Genomic DNA, 19,684 nt, shown 5'->3' on the forward strand with positions numbered 1-19,684 from the left:
ACATACATGCATTGTTTACTGTTAAAACAATTACTCCACAGATTTCTTCCTGTTTAAATGTTAAAAACTAACAAAAAGTGGGCGCCTCCTTTGGAAATTTTTATGAGTCGCTTTTCGTTTGACTAAAATCATATGGACCTCATATTAACCCTGAATGCTTCAATTGAGGTCTTGGAAACGCGTTTTCAGAACCCTTCATTTAATAGAACAATCAAAATCGCAAAAATGGGTACTAATGGGACAGTCGTGGGTCTAGGTATAAAAATAGAGTCTGAGAAGCGATTTGAAGCAAAGAAGAGCAAGCCGATTCCTTGCATGGTTCTAAGAACTAATCGGTCCTGACGTCGTATCAGTTTTCGTCCACTTTATTGGTATTTGAGAGAAATAGAAAATTAGTCTTAAAAGAAGAGGATGTTGTCTCTATTTCTTATACACTTTTATTCGTCATAAACCTCACAAGAAATTTTTCACTTATGGTAAGGTCTCCTACACGTATTTAATATATGTCAATGTCTGAAGATGTGGAATATCTGTATACAGGGTGTCCCGAAAATGCATGTCAAAAATGGTATCATGAGACTAGTTGTGCGAACATATTAAGATTTAGTCGAAAAATTATTTGAAGAAGTGTCTCGTTTAGACGCTACTGAAGGTCAAAATTCTTGGAAACAATTTTTTTTACTATATCTGGAAAATTCTTCAATGGATTCCAACGAAACCCATTGTGCATTTATTCATTATTATAGGGATTATTTTCATGTAACACTTATGTCTTGTCGCAATGTGCAAGTGATAAGTTTTTACCCATTTTCATACAAAAATGACTAGAACCTTTTATTAGGTAGTTGCATCGTAATGATTTTTTTTCTAGCCCCTTCTCCAACTTTTCTATCTCTTGAAAATTTCACGCGTAAAAAAATTATTCTCTTTTCTCATGCAGAACACCAATTTGCCATCACTTCGATGCGACTTGTCGATGTGAACAGTGATGTCACTTATGGAAAATGTAACAACAAAATAACCGTAACAACATGTCAGATTATTTGCACAAAAACCCATAATTTTAACCATATCAGTCATTTCTTCATTAGAGAATACCATTATTGACCTCAATAAAAAACTATAAAAATGTTGATAAAATTATGTGACGTTTTCCATAAGTGGTATTAGCATTCACATCGACAAGTATCGATAATTATCGAAGTAATGACAAACTGTTGTTCTGTATGAGAATAAAAAATAATTTTTTCAGCATGAAATGTTAACTGTACGAGAAATTTCCAAGGGAGAAAAGTTGGAGAAAGGACTAATGTATTGTCAGAAAAAAATCAATACAATGCAGCTATTCAGTGAAAAGTTCTGATCATTTTTATATAAAGGTGGCTAAGAACTTACCACTTATACATTGCGATTAGACATGAATGTTACATGAAAACAATCCCTGTACTAATGTATAAATGCACAGTGGGTACATGTTTTTTTTCAAGAACTTTGACCGCCAATAGCGTCTAAACGAGATACTTTTTTCAAACAAGTTTTGAACCAAATCTTAATATATTAACTCAAATAATCTCATTACACCATTTTTACTATGCATTTTCGGGACATCTTGTATTTTGATTGCGTAAAAAATACTTAGAAGCCGACTCTAGTTTCCAAAATTGCAGATCAACCTTCTATAGGCCTTAAATTAAATTTTATGTTGAATATCGAACAGACACAAACTACCACTAAATGGTTTATTACGGATTCCCATTGTACTATTATCTTACAATATCTTCAAGCTACAAATTTGTGATCAAACCCTAAACCAAACATATTTGGATACCATTGCATACCGAATGGCACATAATATAATTAATTTTCCTACGCATGCAACGTAGCACAAAGGCCCTTCAAGGGTCCATCCCTGAAAGCAGGCTTCATATTTAGACCTAATTGCTCTAATGGCGGCCACATCAAGGGCCGTTTTGTCTGCCCTCTGGTTTAATTAACAGACCGTCTAATTGCCGGCCATATTTAACTTCGTTTATATTGTGATAAGCCGGAGTGGACTTTACATGGCTCTGCAACTTCATAAAGCAGGCATCTGTTCTGTGTGCCATGTGGTTAATTGCAAAAGGAATCCTATAGTGCTGTGTTTGGAAGTTTTTGTCCAGCAGAGATGTATTTTGTGCCATAGTGAAACCGTAGATTTAGCAAGAAAGAAAGGATAAATCCGAGCTTTTCTTGGGGGGGTATTAAATTCCCAAGAAAATTTACATATTTACGAGTTTTGAATTTGCCATCATAAGCCATTGTTTACGTTCTTGAAAGACATAAAACCGCAAAGAAACTTGACGACTGGTGTAATCGGAGAAAAATTAAACAACCTTTTGAGATTTGACACGCTGCTGAAAGATGGGCATGAGATTCTGTTTATTTCGTCAGATTTCACGAGATAATTTTAGCTCTCGATGGGAAGCCAAAGAGTGGCCTTAATATATTATTTCCAGCCATATACATTATAGTTTAGAAGCCCCAAGAGCCTATAGATTATCTATCTGCAGCTGCCCTGTCAATATCTCTGTTTCCTTCATTCTTAAGGTCTAATTTTAATTGCCCCTTTTTTTCATGTTAATGCCCGCAAGTCCTCTAGTCTATTCCAAAAACGCTCGCTTGAAAGATAATTTCAAGGTGGATGAAAGAAATTTAAACATTATGAAATACCCGTAAACCGAAAACGTGCCTTTCATGGGGAGACCTAGCATGGATAAAGGAAGATCGTTTCCAAAATAACGTGAGGGATAATAGGAGATTTTGATGATCTGTGTACGTGCTGTTTGAGAAAGAAATAAACCATGCTTTGGTTCGTGCTACCTTGTAAGGTTTGTAAAGGGGTTTTTTGAATGGGAAACCTCGTTCAAATCGCATTAAATACGCTTATGTGGTACTTCTGGCAATTGGAATAAAGTTGGGAGTACGAGAAGCGAAATGAACTTGCTGACTTATTTCTTAATCGTCATATTTACCCCAACTAGAAAAGACACAAGGCGTTTCGAAGGTGCACTGATGAACACGATTTTTGATGTAGCCCAAAAAAAATCCATCGGGGCAAAGTCCGGAAAACGGGCTGGTCAAGGATGTTCCAAGTGACTGCCTATCTGTCTTTCAGAGTATTTTCCGCACATCTCTCAAATTATGTATGAGTGTGTTACGTGTCAAAGCCCATAGTTATCTAAAGCTTCCTGTATACCCTTTTCTACTAAGATAATTATTCAAAAAAGAACCAAACTCACATATTAAAGCTATAGTAGCGTTGGTGATATGCTATCAAGTAGGTTCTTACTAGATCAGTAATGCAGGTTTCTTCTACAGAAAATTCCATTATTGGTCACTTGACTGTTAACTGACCTATCTAATGGTACACAAATAAACATTTAGAAAAAAACTTTCCAAATACCTATACCATTAATAAAACCAAACTAAAGCCAGGCATCAATCCGTCATTGCGAACATCTTTTGCGATTAAGCACCTATTAAAACCGGAAGTTTATATTTAGAAAAGGCGCTACGCATCAAAGCATTGAAGCTATAATCCATGAGAGGATGAGCTCAGCAAGCTCGAACCGCGCTGCTAACATTTCGAACAAGTTTAAGAACTATGGAGTAAAAGTATACTTAGGAATCGATTTAGAATTTGCGGTTAAACCCCCCTACGAGAGATTTACTCATATGTGGGTTAACGAAAATAGGGAAGGAGCTCAGTTAGGGTCAAATTAATAATGTGTTGTTAACTTTAATTGCGAAGTAATCTCCATAGAAACGTTGTAATAGAACCTTAGAATTAGTCAAATTATTTGGTTCTGTAGGAAGTAGCTTGATGTTAAAGTTACTAGAACATTAATAATTTGAACTTTAGGACCGGTTTTTCAAACCCTGATAGCTTTGCAAGATGATCTCCATCGAATGGATAAATTAACCATTGCTCTAGTCTGATTCTGTCGTTTATATAACGTAATTTTGTTGGAAAAAATACTAGCAGTTTGAAAAATCGGACCTTACAGCAATATCTGTCTCGGTTTAATTTCGTTGTTCTTACGATTATGACAATCTAGAAGATAAACAACCACCTGGCACCCGACATGATGGCAAATCACAGATGGATTAGGGATTTTATTGGGAATTTACTAGCGTTTGATAAAGTATTAGATATGAAAGCCGAGGGATTTGTACAGCAGGCTGAGCAAACATCTCGAGGAACGCTCCCAAAGGCTTTAGTTTATGATGTAAACTTCCATACAAAGTTTTAAATAATGCTTTTAATCAAACTAGCACGAAGTGAACTTGATTGCTTTATCGAGAATTTTTTTAGGACAATAAAACTAATTGATCGATTGGACCGTGAATTAGTCAAAATACTGAGATGAAGTAAACCTTCCCCACGAATCAATCGCTTATTGCATTACAAGACATTTTTTATTAGCGTTTGATAATGCCAGTAAGAGCGCATCCACTCCTCAAATAAAGAACCACTTACACTCACAAAATAAGTAGGTAAATTTTTGCATATCTGCAAAGCTATGAAATCCAGTTTTCTCTATAATTGGATTTGTAATAACCCTGCACAAGAGTTTCCAGGAGTCGAGATAGAATATCTGGATGGGACGTGCACCAATTAATCCTTGTAAATCTGGGGATTCAATAGCGCTATTTAAAATTCTGTGTAATGCACACTAGTCAGTACAAGCAATTCCTTTCCACGTCTCTCCATCTTTCTGTCGTAGCAAGCAATTTAGTAATTTAAATCTTTTTGCAACTTCGAGCTCTTCCGGCTAAAAGCAAATAAATTAATTCGTCAGCGCACCTACAAGAAAACATTTCCATTACTTACCTAAATGATTTCTCAGATCATTAATTATTATTAACGTTTAAGTAACAGTAGAGTAGTGACCTCCGGGATGGACGGCTTGCGATTCGACTGCGATCTCCGAGAAACAATGATTTTCTATTTATACTCTTTGTGCTCTATTCGAGACAGTTCATGTTCTGAAATTAATATTTGAAGGGATAAAATAGCTTTAAAGTCTCTCCACATACTACACACAATCAAATTGGTCTCTAGACCTTCCGTAGCATCAGATTCATGTCAATCTTCTTGCTCTCAAAACAACAAAGCACAATAATTGCCGATTGCTCGTTTTCCATTTATAAAACGATTCTATTCCGGGAAAACTTGAGAATAGCTGGAGAATGTAGGTGCTCTATAATTCCTAAATTTCCTTTCCTTCAGTCTCATAAAACGGCGGTTAAAATACCAGTAATAAAGGAGCTCTTGCAGACTAGACCTTCAGAGACAGATATTTCCGTAAGCAGAATGACCACCTCAGATCCGTCAGAGGTCAAATGCAGTAAAGTGGAACTTCTAGTCAATGCGCAAAAAAGTAACAGATTATATTTATTAAATTTGCATAAATTTTAATTGGAAAGCTGTCTGTTAAATAATATATATGTATCTCTTTTAAAAACAGAAACATCATTATCCTACAAATGGATCAAGACCGTCACATCTTTACATCCAGTTATACCCGCCTTCCCTTTAATGTTGATTGACGTTAAACAAAATATGTCTTACATAACTGTTCTTAAACAGCAAATATTATTTTCTGTATCACTCCAAGAGGTTGCCACCTCTTGATCGGACTTGGTTAAGGAATTCAGCAATCCAGTAATCCAGTTTTCGTCTAACCGAGCAACACAAGATATCGTCCATCGGCCGACATGATTCAATGTCCCTGACTGATTGTCCGTAACTCAACCTCTAATTCTTCACGTTTTCTTCTCAGAGTCTGAGTTAATACCTCTAGTGTTGATAATGATTAATCAGAAAGTCTATTACTGCCTGCCATCAAAAACCTGAATTCTGGGATCCCAACAACAATATCCATCATATAAAAATCCAGGATTTTCTGATTAGGCTTTAATTAAATGGCTACCTTGCACTGCTCTACTTCAAGTTGCGTAGCTGCTGCGCAATGGCACTTAACAAAGCCGCCTTTACACAAGTAATGAATAGTACCTTTCCAACGCCACCTTTTCCAACAAAGCTATCTCCTTTTCATTACCATCGAGTACCCAGAGAGAACCTTCCTACCGAAGGAATCTCCAAGTCCAACTATTCTTCGCCTCTCGGTGTGAAAAGACTTCGTTTTATCACTTTCAATAGCAAATTCATGCTTTAATATATCGTAGTACCTCCACAGTTCGGACTGTCTTGGTGTTTAATGAGATTGAGAATTACAGTCTCTTAGGTTCATCGACTCTGTTAAGTCAATGGAACACTTGTCTTTTACAACGCCCACGAGGTGGACAGGCCCATATAGGAGGCATATGTATGCTGAAGGAATTTCCATGTATTCATTCATTCATTCATTCATTCATTCATTCATTCATTCATTCATTCATTCATTCATTTTGCAAACATCTCGGCCAATCAGCATTTTTCTAGAAATAGTTGAACCAGTTACTACGGCAGATAGAAAGCATTGTTTAATTGGATAGAAGCTCAGAATTTTTAAAGTTTATGTAGAAGTAGGTGAATATGAAGTAAGTAATAAAATTATGAAATGGAAATTTTCAAGCAGATCTGCTTTGCAGTTATTCCATTGATTGTAATTGATTATTGCGTGGTTAATGACTGCAAAGCAGATTTGCTTGCAAATTTTCATTTTGTGATTTTATTACTTACTTCATATTCATTGTACGTACTCTTGATTGAACGTTAAAATTCGAGACTTAGAAAATATAGAATTAGGTCGGTTTTCGGAAAGATTGCAGGATGTCCGGCGTAATCAAATAAGAGAAAATGTCGACTATTTCTTAGAAACCGTTAGTTAAAATATGTATATTTCGCGTAGCATGTTATACTCCGATTTTCAAACTCACTATGACTTCAAGTAGAAGAGTTCAGAATATCAGAGTTCGGGCGAATACTGGAGTTATTGGAACTGATAAAAAAAAATTAAGTCGACTTGCTTATCTTAGTGAAACACCGATGGCGCTGCATATACTAGTTTGGAACGCCCTCTAGGAGCAATTTGAAGCAGGTACATTAAAAACTGTAAGATTTATTTACAATTTACAAAATAAAAAAAAAATTTAATATTTAATATGAAAACAGGAAACGTTTTTTATAAGGCATATTCATGTGACTCGTTTTTTTATTCGCTAGCACGCTATACCAATTTGTACTAAAATTTCTGGGAAACCCTGTATATTATTCGAATTTCAAAGAAAAAGCCGTGACATGACAGGCTTATACGTAACGTAAATTGTGTATTTCACACAACTTGCAACCTACATTGTCTTACCACGACCCTTTAAAATGCAGGCAATACGCTGGAGTAAGACAACTTCGCCGTATTCGCAGGTTTAATCCAACCAAATGCTCATTAAATAATGGTACGTGTTTACTCGCGAGATAAACCAAATTCGGGCATGCATAAGTAAATAGTAATCTTCTTGCTAGATTAGAAGGTATTTCCTGTTTAAATGAAGACGAAATAATTAAGCACGTACCTGTATATTAATTTACCGAATTATACTGAAATTAAATGAGAAGTCACGGAACAGCGCAATTGTTTTGAATGTGAAATAGAGGTGTTATTCTCATTTTTATGCCAACTGGCATTGTAAGAATTGCAAAATGTATGCGTCTAAATACTGAGTATTTCATTAAAACCAACCGGGGGCAACAACAAAAGAGCAAAGAGACTAGGCGTTTTACGTTTGACAAATGATTATATAGATGAAATATTTGCTTTTGAGGTATATGCGTATTTAAATATGAAAATGCAAGCTTGATTTTATGTTTCTCTAATTGCACAATTAGGTGTGCCTAATTTTCCTAACAACCTTTTCTTCTGGTTTCTTTAAAAACCAACTCGATCATAACTTACTCAAGTAAATCCGCGCTCGCGGTAAATTCAAGAGGGCCGATCAACGTTTCCTTTTCAAAGACTTTTAAATAAGACGAATCTCGTAATTAAAAATTTAATTTCCAGTACATTCTTCACAAAGAATCGTGTTAATTATTTTTATAATAAAATTTCAATTTGCTATTAGTGAAAGTGTATACTCATACTCTTGTTAACATCGCCAGAGGTGGCCGGCTATGTGTGTCTTTTACAATACAACTCCAAGAAGATGTACTATAAGACAACATGAAAGGTGGTCAAGAAACACGCATGGTGATTGCTGACCTCGATGGCCCCCGACGTTGCTAATTGGTAGCGCCCAACATTCAAGACATCAAATTGGTAGACATGGTCATTACAGTGACCTAAAGCGGTGATCATGAGTGAAATTCCTTCCATCTGTCTCTGGAAGATAGCGGGTTTTGCTCTGGATGAGAGCTAAAAACGTGGCACAAAGAGATCTCGGCCAAAGTTCAATAACTGTAAATCTTGATCAGATAGACGAAGATGTTAGGCATGGTAAATTACATTTTTTTCCAGGCATAGGTAATAGTAATATTACGGGGAGCCTTCGCTTCCAGAAAACGGCCCATCCTCTTTATAAAAGAGAGCATCTCCTCTCTTTCACATATCACCACTTTTAAAGAACATCATCCAATTACTTTACCATTCAGTGATACTCAAGTATCATGCCAAAGAGAGTAATTTCTGGTCTCTCAGGATCTTTTTTCTTTTATTGCTGAATCGAGTCAGCTGTGCTTTCGCTAGATTTCTTCGCAAGCCCACAGACCGACACCAGTTATCGACCATTCGGACGGCCTTCTCCATGGGGCCCTGTACGTCGGCACTAGAGCCTCTACGGACCACGGCCAAGTCGTCGGCGTAGGCCTATTCTTTTTTTCTCTTCAAATTTCAAAAAGGCATATCCTTCAACTCATAATTGAGTTTCAGAAACGGACACTTTGCATACAGGGTGGCATCAAAAAAATTATGTGATTTTATGACTAGTAAAGGTACTGCCGGCAGCTCCGTCTTTAATTTATGTCGAAATTTCAAAATATTCGGATTTCTCATCCAAAAAAGCACCGGCAACTAGGTTTCAGACAAAAAAATCTATTTTTTTCAAAATATGTATGAAAATTTTAAACTATTACGCCCTGTATTTCGGTAATTACTAATTTTTGCATACGAGTAAAATATGTCAAATCTTAATGGCTACATAAGGAATTTATATACCGTTAATTATGAGACACTCTGTATAGTTCCTCCGGCTTATCTAATAAATGAATGTGTTTCCTAGCATTGAATAATGTCTGAGAGATCACATTTTTCTATTAATTTCAAAAAACAGACAGAAGATAGACAGATAAAAATATTTAAAAGCACAAGCAATTAAAGATTGTACAGAAAACGATCAGAGGACAACAGTTTGCCATCAAAAGCATTTTATTAGTCATTTTTAGTCAGTGGTATGTGCGTAATTAATTGGAACTCAAAATCGATCGGAATCGATCGAAGGTTAATTATTAATTAAAAATTAACGTGGAGACAAATAGTTTGGCCTTATTCCGTTGACATGAGATTTTAATTGGTCCAGAATGCTGCCATTAGTGTTCACGCAAAGATCAAGTTTAGATGGGAATAAAAGTGAACTTAACAAAAAACGCACCTGAAAGGCCAGGTAATATTACTTAAGCTGATGCAAGTTTGCAACTTACAAATGCATTTATAACAGTGTTACTTGCACTGTAGTTTTAACCACTGAGATCACGAATGCATTGTGAACATTTTGGGTATTTTAAATTAACAAAAATATAGAGCACACTTACCAAAAAGGAACGAAAAAATAATCCAAAACTCGACGCTAAATTCGGCTGACCTCTTCATATTTCGGCTCTTTAATTGCCCATCGCGTCACTTAACTGCACCAGTCCAAGTCCATAACACCCACAACTATACCGGATGTCCAAAAATCAATGGATAAGCATGTTTTTCAATGAGAAAAACTGAAAATTTTCGTTTGTTTTTCAATTTTCTGATTCGACCGATCGATGTTTCGAACGTGAGTGTGCCCACGTTACGACCGACCCCGTACGGTGCACAACGTTGGAATCTCACATAAAATCGGCTTTCGGGTTTCTCCTCTCCGTCGACTGGAGTATTGACCGGGCCTTCGATGCCTTGCGCCGAATGGGGCCCCCGTTTCCTTGCCCCGCGACCAGGGGCGGATTCTTTGGGGCGCCGCCGCCACCGCCGGCGCCCACCTTCAAAGCCCTTATGTGATGTGTTCATTTTTTCCTTTTGTCCTTCGGCGTTATTCTCTTGGGGAGTTATGTGGCAAAGATGTTATTGCCTTGATATGAGATGCGGAAGTGAGGTAAACTAATTGGGGATTTATGATGTTGAAAGGGAATAAGATGGATGTTAGAAAGCTTCTCATTATTCTCATTCAAACGCGATACTGCTTAATTTCCTAAGAGAATCAAAATACATGCGATCAGTGCGCCCCTTTATGCCCGATATAACAAAGAAATATGTATGTAGTGTGTGACTCGATAATAGGTGTCCCTACCTAATAATTAATTAAAGGGAAAAACACCATCGGCATAAAACGACGATCTTTTTGTAACAAGAAAATCACACCTTTCATGACGAAAGTAACTTTTACAAACACTGTTAGTTGGTGCTGGTAGTACCATTATTTTTACATGCATAACAGATAGATTTGTCACACACAATGCTACGACATACGGAAAAGCCTTTCCTACAAAAAAATTCGATAATTCATCTTTATCTACAACAGTTATTACCCTATTACACTACCTCCCTCTTGAATATTCCAAAAAGCGTGTTTTCCTCGCAACTTCCCCTATATCCCCACTTCAGCTTTATGAAGTGAACGCGTGCGCAATTTATTAATTATAGAGGATCACGTTAAGGTTTTCATCAAATTATTAATCGGGATCATATTAAGATTTATGTCGTTCGTCAGGTGCGATTTGTGATAACCAATCAGTGAACCCACTGAGTCAAACGATATTAAAAATACGTTAACTTTAGGTTATGTTATAAAACGTTAAGAAAAATGAGGTTTTAATGCTTTTAACTAAAAATATAGAAAAAAAGTAAAACGACTCTAATCGAGTAGATTAAAGTCGACTCAAGTAGAGTTAAGTCGAAGTCGCGTCCAAGTCATGTCCAAGTTTTTCAACACAAGTCGAATGGAGTTGATTAAAGTCGCGTCAAACCTGACAAGTCTACTACGATATTTTATGGGGCTATTGGCACACTCATCCACTGCCAACTGGTCACTTCGCTCTTCCTCTTGCTAAGCTGGATTCGTGCGTCAATGTGTTGTGTTATACAGAGTAAGTCATAGAAATAAACTTCCAAACATGTTAGGAGAATTTGTAATTCAATATGGACAAAACTAAGACAGAACAATATCAAACCAATGGTAAGAATATGACTTTGCATTGGTCACAAAACCATAGTATTCCTTGATGTTAGTCGTAGTTTGGTGGTACGGCTAAAACAGAGTTAGATTTTTTATTTCTGCAGTTTTATTTTCTGAGTTCCACCGAATAGGTTATATAAAATATAGAGTTAAAAGAGTTTTGATTTAATAAAAACATCAAAAACACACTCTTATTCATTCTACACCATTTCTAGCTACAATTCAGAATCTTACAACTGACAACTTACTGGAAATGGCGTAGAGTCGCACCTATGTGGTCGAGCTAACTTTTCTTTCTCTTTGTTTTCTTGTCTAATCAAACGGACAATCTTTTCTGGTGTCGGTGCTTACGCAGTAGGTTCCAAATGCCCTAAAACATTATACCATTAGAAAAAAAAACAATACAATTATATAAACATATTCAATTCACCCATAAGGTGTATTGTGGCCCATCGGGACAGGTTTTCCCGGAAGATATCCCCAATCCTTACTTCTCTTAGGACAAGTTGCGACGCATGGCCTGCCAATGATTGAATCTGGGTATTTCACTGATTTTGCGAAATAACAGGCGGATTGAAAATGACTGCAACGAGAAATTCCTAAAATAAAACAGGCTAGATAAATGGCTAAATTCCCTATGGAGCAGGTAATTTGGTTATAAATTTCAATACATTATATATTTTGAATATTAGTACACCATTTCCAACTGTGGTTGTTTTGTATCTGGTGAACCTGGTTGCTTCAACATCTTAACTTATTTTTCCATGATCTAAACTTACTGACTTGAGTTCCTTTGCATCCGGGCTGCTTCATTCCTCCATTGACACAAAAATCTACATGTCCTACTTGATTCACCTCGCCTAGAAATCCAGAATTGGTATGGATGATCTGAACGTGATAGGCGTCATCTTTGGTCAGCCTAAAGTATCTTTTAGCATAGCGATCGATCAGTGGCCTTGCGGGATCCAACCCTTAAACACATTTCTCCATGTAAGGAGGGGACTAAGGCCCTTGGTCAGCAACTAACATACCTACAATTTTGTGCTGCCTACTGGTCAGGTGATTACTCATCATTCCGCAAATGTGAGCTCCAAGAGAGTGTCCCACACATGTGCTCTCCTCGGCTTTGCCTCCATTGTCCATTACAAAGGCATAAAGTTTGGCTGAACATTGGGCTACCAGACGCGTGTTAGACAACGAAGAGAGATAGCAAGGGAAAGTAGTTAAATCTGCCCAATCTATTGTGAAGATATTGTAGTCTGCTCTGTACAGGTATGCTAAAATAACCAAAAAAAAAACATTTTTATTATTACGTCTCTGGTGATAAGGTAGAAAAAATCGTGATTAAGAATAATGAAAAGATTATCCTGAGTTTATCGTTGCGCCCTATAAACGCTAAAATATATCGCTAAACTTACCGGAGGTACTTTTATTTTCTTTTTAAGGAATATTAAGTCGCAGAAACGTCTCCCTTTAACGGACGACGATTAATATGTTAAATGACCCAGCTTAAGTTGCCTTAACATCAATTTATGAGAGTTATAATAGGCAGTTATTTTCAGTTTCAGTAATGCCAGTGATTTTAGGTCAGGTGAGTATGCCTTACTCACCTATATAATACGATGTTCAAACTTACATATAGCCCTCACTTCACTACGGAAGTCATTTTCCTCTATGTAGATTATTAAATTATAGATAGTGGCAGTGTTCAAATTTGACAAATGACTGAGATTAAAAATTTAACACATTCAGACTGAGGCTAGAAATTAGACAGTTCTAAATTTCGAGCTTCATTCATTTATCTGATTCGTTTACTGACACTGCTCATTATTTCTACAAAGGAAAAACATCTACTTTCTTGACAAACTGAAATTTTTTAGAAACAATTTGGAATAAAATAATATACAAAGTGGCCCAAATTTTATGACCCAACCTCCGAATATACAGGTTAACCTGTCGGTTAAACCTGTCTATTCGAAACCATTTTAATTAATTCGATGATGATGTATTTCCACTTGATCTTATACTATATATATTATAAAATTTTTTAGCTGACATGGATAAATAAGCGTCATAAATCTAATGTGTGGTCGCAAGATCCAAAAAAGATTTAGAAGGCGATAATTACATATAACCAAAGACAGTACTGTATGTCGTTATGCTTCTGTTCGTATCATTACATGATGTTACATGACTTGTCATCACGTAAGATCGAGAATCGCTTACGACCACTACATCTAATAAATTTCGTCGATACACCGAAACTGATATTTATTGGAAATCGTCTACAGGAATGGTTGTGTCTTAGTAGTATCAATTGAGTCATTTATTACTCAGGACATCTTTTAGTCCTTTTTACATTGGCTTTGACTTTGAATTAGTTAAATCCTATTCTTCACTCTTATTTCCTAAAAGTAGTAATGAAAACACTGGCAAGAATAGAGCTTCACTATAACTTTCTGGGATTTTATATGAGCCCATATTTTTACTTTTTAAGTCATTTTTGGGTGAGAAACACAAAGTTATAATGATTGAACCAATTAATTGAATAATTTCTACATCTCAAGTGTTATTTGACTCGCTTCAATACGATCATTTTGTCCTTGAAATGAAAATGAAGGCCAAGATTCAAAATCTGAAAGAAGTTGATGCTACTAATTATTGTTGCTGCATGAATTGAACATATTAAAAAATTTCTTAACATTGAATCCACTTAGTTGATTTACAGAGATTGTCATTATCCAGTCACTACAACAGTCTTTTGGGGATATATAAAGCATTCGTATGATTTAGACTTTTACGCAAAGCTCCTATTTTATTAGAAACACTGGAAAAGTACTACCTGTGACTTATTTGATTTTTCTTTAGATCTAATCTTTCCTGTTGCCTGCTAGCTAAAATGCATTGAAATAAAATAATAAGATAATGATTTATAAGTGAAAGGAGCACAATGTACAATAATAAATATGAACAAATATGGCCTTATATTGATGCAATTTTTGCAAATGCGTTCATAGTTTTACAGCAAATATTACTACTAATCATTAATTTTTTTAGAAAAAGTCATTAGATTGAGTATACAGTTACCTATTAATTTTATCTCTATGTAATCTTTATCTGTATATCTCTCTGCCTAGTCAGATCCGAGAACCAATTGAACCGATTTGACAGTACAATCACATCCGAGCCTTGGAAGCTAATTTGGGTTATGTGACCAATAAAAAATATGTACTTAAAATGAGATAAAAACGAGTTTTACGAAATTGTAAAACTTTTATCTGGAATTATTTTAATAGAAGTGATAAACAAAAATTATGCTTACCATCTCTTAAAATGGTCATGGGAGTCTTGCTTTCAGTCCCATTAAATCCATGTATGATGAATACATTTCTTAGCTTCGGATCAAAGCCAGATAATTTCAGCGATAGGGGATTTCTTATATCTATTCGCAGTCTGTCGCGGCCTGTATCTCTAAGCAGAGAAAATCAGTACTTAAGTTACAATAAGAATTTCATTTCTACTTACTTGGTATATAAGTAATATTTAATACCGTTATCTGGGCACACATACGTTTTCTTAAGGACGCATCTCCAATACCTCAAATCAATTAATGCACCGAATTGTCCTTCAACTGAAATTATAACAGTTTTATCAGTTTGGTACATAATTCAATCTACATTATTTTAAGAGTTTTCTTTGTTATTTAGATTTGCTGCAGCACACCCCTGTTTATATTCTTAAAACATTTAAAATTAATAGCTATTAGTAGAGTGAAAATGAATATCTATTACTGAAATTTACTATACTGATCTGCAGACATTCCACAAATTTGCTTGTAAATTTCCATTTTCGGTTTTAGAAATAAATAAACAATAACGCAAAAGGAAGTTCTATTTCAGTTCAGTCCTTTAGAGGACCATAAACTGCATTTGAAATGTTCTAGACTTTTTTGACTCACTGTATATGTGTATGCAATATATGGCTGTAATTTTTCAAAAAATCAAGTTTTTTTAAATAAAAATAAGTACCGGGTGATCATTAAAAAAACTTGCAGTAGATGGTAGATGTTTGCTGCTTATCAACAGTCTGACTAGGAACAGGAAACAAATCAATTTATCCCAGACGTACCTTTGTTATTTCAATATCTACTTACGGTTTTTTTAATGATCACCCCTTATATACCTTCACAGAGACAAAAAGCAAATCCGATTAACAACCACAATCGGAACCACACTATTACCATATTTAAAGCACAATCATTACCATCAGATTACCGTATTCTGACAATATTTTACATAAAAAATAACTACCGCACCCGCTAACACGTCTATTATGGATGAGCGCTGAAGAAATCGTAATGTTAAGTGTAGGTAATAGCTCCGTGTTTGACCTGGTCTAGTAATCTAGTGCACCCGAATAGATAGTAAGCAAAGTAAAATATAATAGTGAATGGATCGCAGAATATCTTTCGTGAAATGTTTCGCTTCTACCGTATTTTTAATATCTTCACTTCAAGCGAAAAATAATTCTTTGTCAAGGTAGATTGATTTAACCGTGATAATCATCTAAAATCGGCCGTGATCTTGAGTTTTAAGGGAAAGCTAGGCCTTGAGGGTAATGTTAACTATCATTGGCTAGTACTGATTAGAAATTTATAACGAAAAAACATTAATACAATATGCTCATTTATTGAAGAAGATAAACAATGTATTACCTTTTTATGAAGAATTAATTCTAATTTAATAGTGTCAACAGTAAACACACATCAAATGGCTCACTTCTGCGGTAAAGGTTCACGATTCTTATTTCTGCTTCAAATATCAGGTATCTTTCTATGAGGTGATTCTGACCTAAAATTTTTTACAATTTTTAAAATCAAAATTTGATTATTTGACCTTCGTTCTCTTAGTTCCTTATATGTACTTACCATAACGGACTACATAAGAGTTTGTCTTCAGACTCACTTCATCGATAAAATTTATCGCATAATTCTTTCTAACTGAACATCTATTTTTAATTTGGGTCACTATGTATCTTTGACGGTTTAAGAAACAATAATTATCAAAAATATGTACTTTTTTTATTAAAAACATTAACAACAGGTAAATTTAATCACCGAAATATAATTACTGATGAATTATACCTTAACTAACTCTTAGCCTAAATTTAAATACCGAAACACGGCTCGTAAACATCATTTTCAGATCGATTGGCTCTCAAACATCCAAATTGGTAATTTACCATTACAGTATGCTATATTTCATTATATTATAGAAGTCTGATGTATTTCCAACTGTAACAATTTGAAAACATTAAAATTAAAACTCCCATATTTACGGCACCGAGGTAGAACACGATGAAGCATCGGACACAATATCCGGCTTATCTACTATATTCCACAAACAGCTTTTCAACTTTAGGAACTTCTTCTTAAATTCTAAACCACAGCCTTTGGATAGTCGGAAATCCATCAGAATTTTACCGTCCATTTTAAGTAGATTTGCTTTGAAAATAAGCTGAGTCTTTTGTGAGTCCATAGTCGAAACAGTCACCTGCAAACATCAAGAAAAAAGTTTTATTCATGAATACAATAATAATACAATATTTTTCTGTTTCCAATATAAAATAACCGGGATACGCTTCTTTCAAATTTTGTGTAAAAAACTCACCGTGCCAGCGGCATCCACATTCCAAGAATAACGTAAACTGTCTAATACCGACCCGAGACACTCCAGCGCCTTCTGCAAATCACACGTCACGTAAAATCTTGTCATCCTTTTGACCAAATGATGAAAATTCTCTCTCGTGATGGGGGTTTGCGTAAACTGAAGAATAACGTCGTCGTTCCTTGTCGGCTGTGAAAAGCACATGAGATCCCGGGATTTCGTAATTTCTATGTGGTTGATTAGCTGGTTCATAGAAGCCGGTGAACGGAGGGCCATCGCAGGCTGAGATAGAGTGACCTGAGGTGTTTCCCTGTTGTTTTTGGTTTCGGAGTCCATCATTGAGTTCCAACGCTTGGCCTCATAACTGGCTTGCCCATCTACTTGACTTGATGGATCGTCTAATTGGGAAGAAATTACTGTTTATTTCTATCAAATAACTATCTGAATAAAAACTGTCCATTCAGGATCCAATGTCGCCACGTTCAACAGTCATGCTTTGGTAATCTAGCTTTATGGGTTTCAAATCGACCATTCAGCTACAATACCAAAGTAAGAACATTGAAAACTCTCCTACAAAATTTACTTTTCACTGAACAAAAAACTCACCATTTCCAAAATCAAACCGCATCCAGGGGTGTTTCATTATTTGTTGCAATGTCAATCTTTTTTCTGAGTCTTCATTTAAAATCTGCCGGGCCAAACTTAGAGCTGTGTTTCCCAGTTTTGACCAGGGTGTCTCAGCCAAGTAAGCATCTTCTCTCCATTTGAGAAACTCTTCATTTCCATCTGTTGTATCTGTCCAAGGTAACTCTAAAAACAAAACTTTGTAAATTATCTCATATTTCTATTAATATGCCATTTAACCTCCAGTCAACATGGCAACATAAACTATTCCACAGCTCCATATATCTGAGGGAGTAGCAAAGTATGGCCTCCTTAACACTTCTGGAGCTAAATAGGGCTTGGTACCACACCTAAAATGTTAGTTCCTCATACTGGACTTTAATGAAATAAAACTTAAATATTGAGAAGATTTTTCATGTTCTTTTTTTAACTTACTTCTTATCCAGCTTTCGCTCTTTGCCTTTTAACCGGAATAGCGTGGCCATACCAAAATCACTAATTTTAAGAATACCACTCCCATCTATCAACAAATTTTCTGGCTTAATGTCTCTATGCGTGATTCCTTTTGTGTGAAGATAGTTGAGGCCACACAAAAGATTTTTCATGAAAAACTGAGCATTGCGAGATGGCATGCCAATGTCAGGCTCTTTAAATGAATACAAAATAACTAAAATAAAAATTGACTCTACTTTGCTAAACATCTTACCAATCATTTGAAACAACTCTCCACCTGAGGCATATTCTAAGAATATGTATTCTCTAGTCGGTTCCTGACGTCTGCCAAAAAACTTTATGACATTTTCATGACTGACCATTTTGAGAATCATCACCTCTCGTTCTATATTTGTTTTGGCATCCTTATATTTGGCATGATCTATTATCTTACATGCAATTTTTTCATTGGTTCGCTTATGAACTAACAGTCTTACTCTAAAAGAAATAATTAATTTCAATGATTGCAGAGTAGTTGATTTTTCATTAAAGTCTTGATTATGAGTAAACGGCCATAGTATTTAAGCCATCCTGTATTTATTTCAAGACCTTTCAACTCCAGGGGGGAATTGATGTTTTTCCCATATTTTGCTGAATTGTTGACTTAAAAAAGGACAACCCTGAACAAAATGGGGGCTAGAGCTTTCTGGTATAATCTTAACTTTTGCATGTTTGCAGAGTGCTAATTCAATGTTTGTCTTGTGTTGAGCAGAATCTGATTCAAAATAAAAACACTTTTGGGGTATTTAGCTAGCACTCATTAATTTGAAAATTGCTTTTTGCTCAGAAAGTTGCTTGTACACCTACTGTTGAAATACCTCCAAGTTTGCATTAATTAATTAAGAAAACATCATTCAAATATAAACTTACTCCCCATATGCTCCCTCTCCAAGGATAGGATCATAACACAGCCAGTCTTCGACAAATGTGGTGGTTTCCATTTTGGTTAAAGCAGGAAAAGCTGCAAAATGTTATAAAAAGACAAAATTATGAATTAAAGTGGAAGAAAAGAACGTCTAAATTGAATTTATATGAAGAATAAGAGAAAACACTTACCAAAATTGAAAATGTTCGTAATCAAAAACCAACTGGGGCCTTAAATTTTGATAAAACAGTTGAACAATGGGCCAATTGTTTTCACGTGACTGCGTGCAAGCAAAAGAAAAGATTTTCGGCAGTGAAATTTCCGCATTTGAATGTGAAAATAATTTTGAATAAATACCCAAAAGCATGTACCACGGCAGTTTTCTACAAAAATTTTGAAAATTTAATTGTTTCTGTTTCTTGGTCACTATTTCCGTTTTCCCCACAATTTCACAATGCTTGATGTGCTTGACACTTGACTTTCTTTTATTTTATTCATTTTTAATTTTTATTATATCATTGACATTGAACGTCAAAACTCGAATTTAATAACGTTTTCGGCTTACTGCTCTCAGTTCAATCTGCGATTGCTCTATAGATCTGTGACATCAGATATTAGAGTGCGA

The 19,684-nt window shown here is 35.4% G+C and overlaps 3 protein-coding genes across 3 annotated transcripts in view; all 3 read right to left on the reverse strand.

The window, feature by feature from the left end:
* dtn (transmembrane protein 132C dtn) overlaps window positions 1–10,090 on the reverse strand; it is a 107,189-nt gene extending 97,099 nt beyond the window's left edge. The window contains exon 1 of the mRNA XM_066391586.1: window positions 9,785–10,090. Coding sequence (XP_066247683.1) covers window positions 9,785–9,842 — 58 coding nt within the window. The 5' untranslated portion in view covers window positions 9,843–10,090. The remainder of the gene's footprint in view (window positions 1–9,784) is intronic.
* Window positions 10,091–11,647: 1,557 nt separating this feature from the next.
* Window positions 11,648–15,830, reverse strand: LOC136409898 (phospholipase A1). The gene is made up of 7 exons (XM_066391747.1): window positions 15,595–15,830; window positions 14,938–15,043; window positions 14,735–14,883; window positions 12,444–12,689; window positions 12,192–12,383; window positions 11,843–12,011; window positions 11,648–11,782 (listed from the first exon to the last, which is right to left on the reverse strand). Exons 1-7 carry the CDS (start codon window positions 15,653–15,655, stop codon window positions 11,725–11,727), a joined length of 981 nt encoding a protein of 326 aa, XP_066247844.1. The 5' UTR covers window positions 15,656–15,830; the 3' UTR covers window positions 11,648–11,724.
* A 640-nt stretch (window positions 15,831–16,470) lies between these two features.
* grp (serine/threonine-protein kinase grp) lies at window positions 16,471–19,445 on the reverse strand. Its single transcript, XM_066391894.1, has 8 exons — window positions 19,251–19,445; window positions 19,065–19,155; window positions 18,409–18,632; window positions 18,138–18,348; window positions 17,943–18,052; window positions 17,685–17,888; window positions 17,082–17,476; window positions 16,471–16,964 (listed from the first exon to the last, which is right to left on the reverse strand). Exons 2-8 carry the CDS (start codon window positions 19,133–19,135, stop codon window positions 16,746–16,748), a joined length of 1,434 nt encoding a protein of 477 aa, XP_066247991.1. The 5' UTR covers window positions 19,136–19,155; window positions 19,251–19,445; the 3' UTR covers window positions 16,471–16,745.
* Window positions 19,446–19,684: the final 239 nt, after the last annotated feature.

This window comes from Euwallacea similis, chromosome 7 (assembly GCF_039881205.1).
Source record: "Euwallacea similis isolate ESF13 chromosome 7, ESF131.1, whole genome shotgun sequence".
Taxonomy (NCBI): Eukaryota; Metazoa; Arthropoda; class Insecta; order Coleoptera; family Curculionidae; genus Euwallacea; species Euwallacea similis.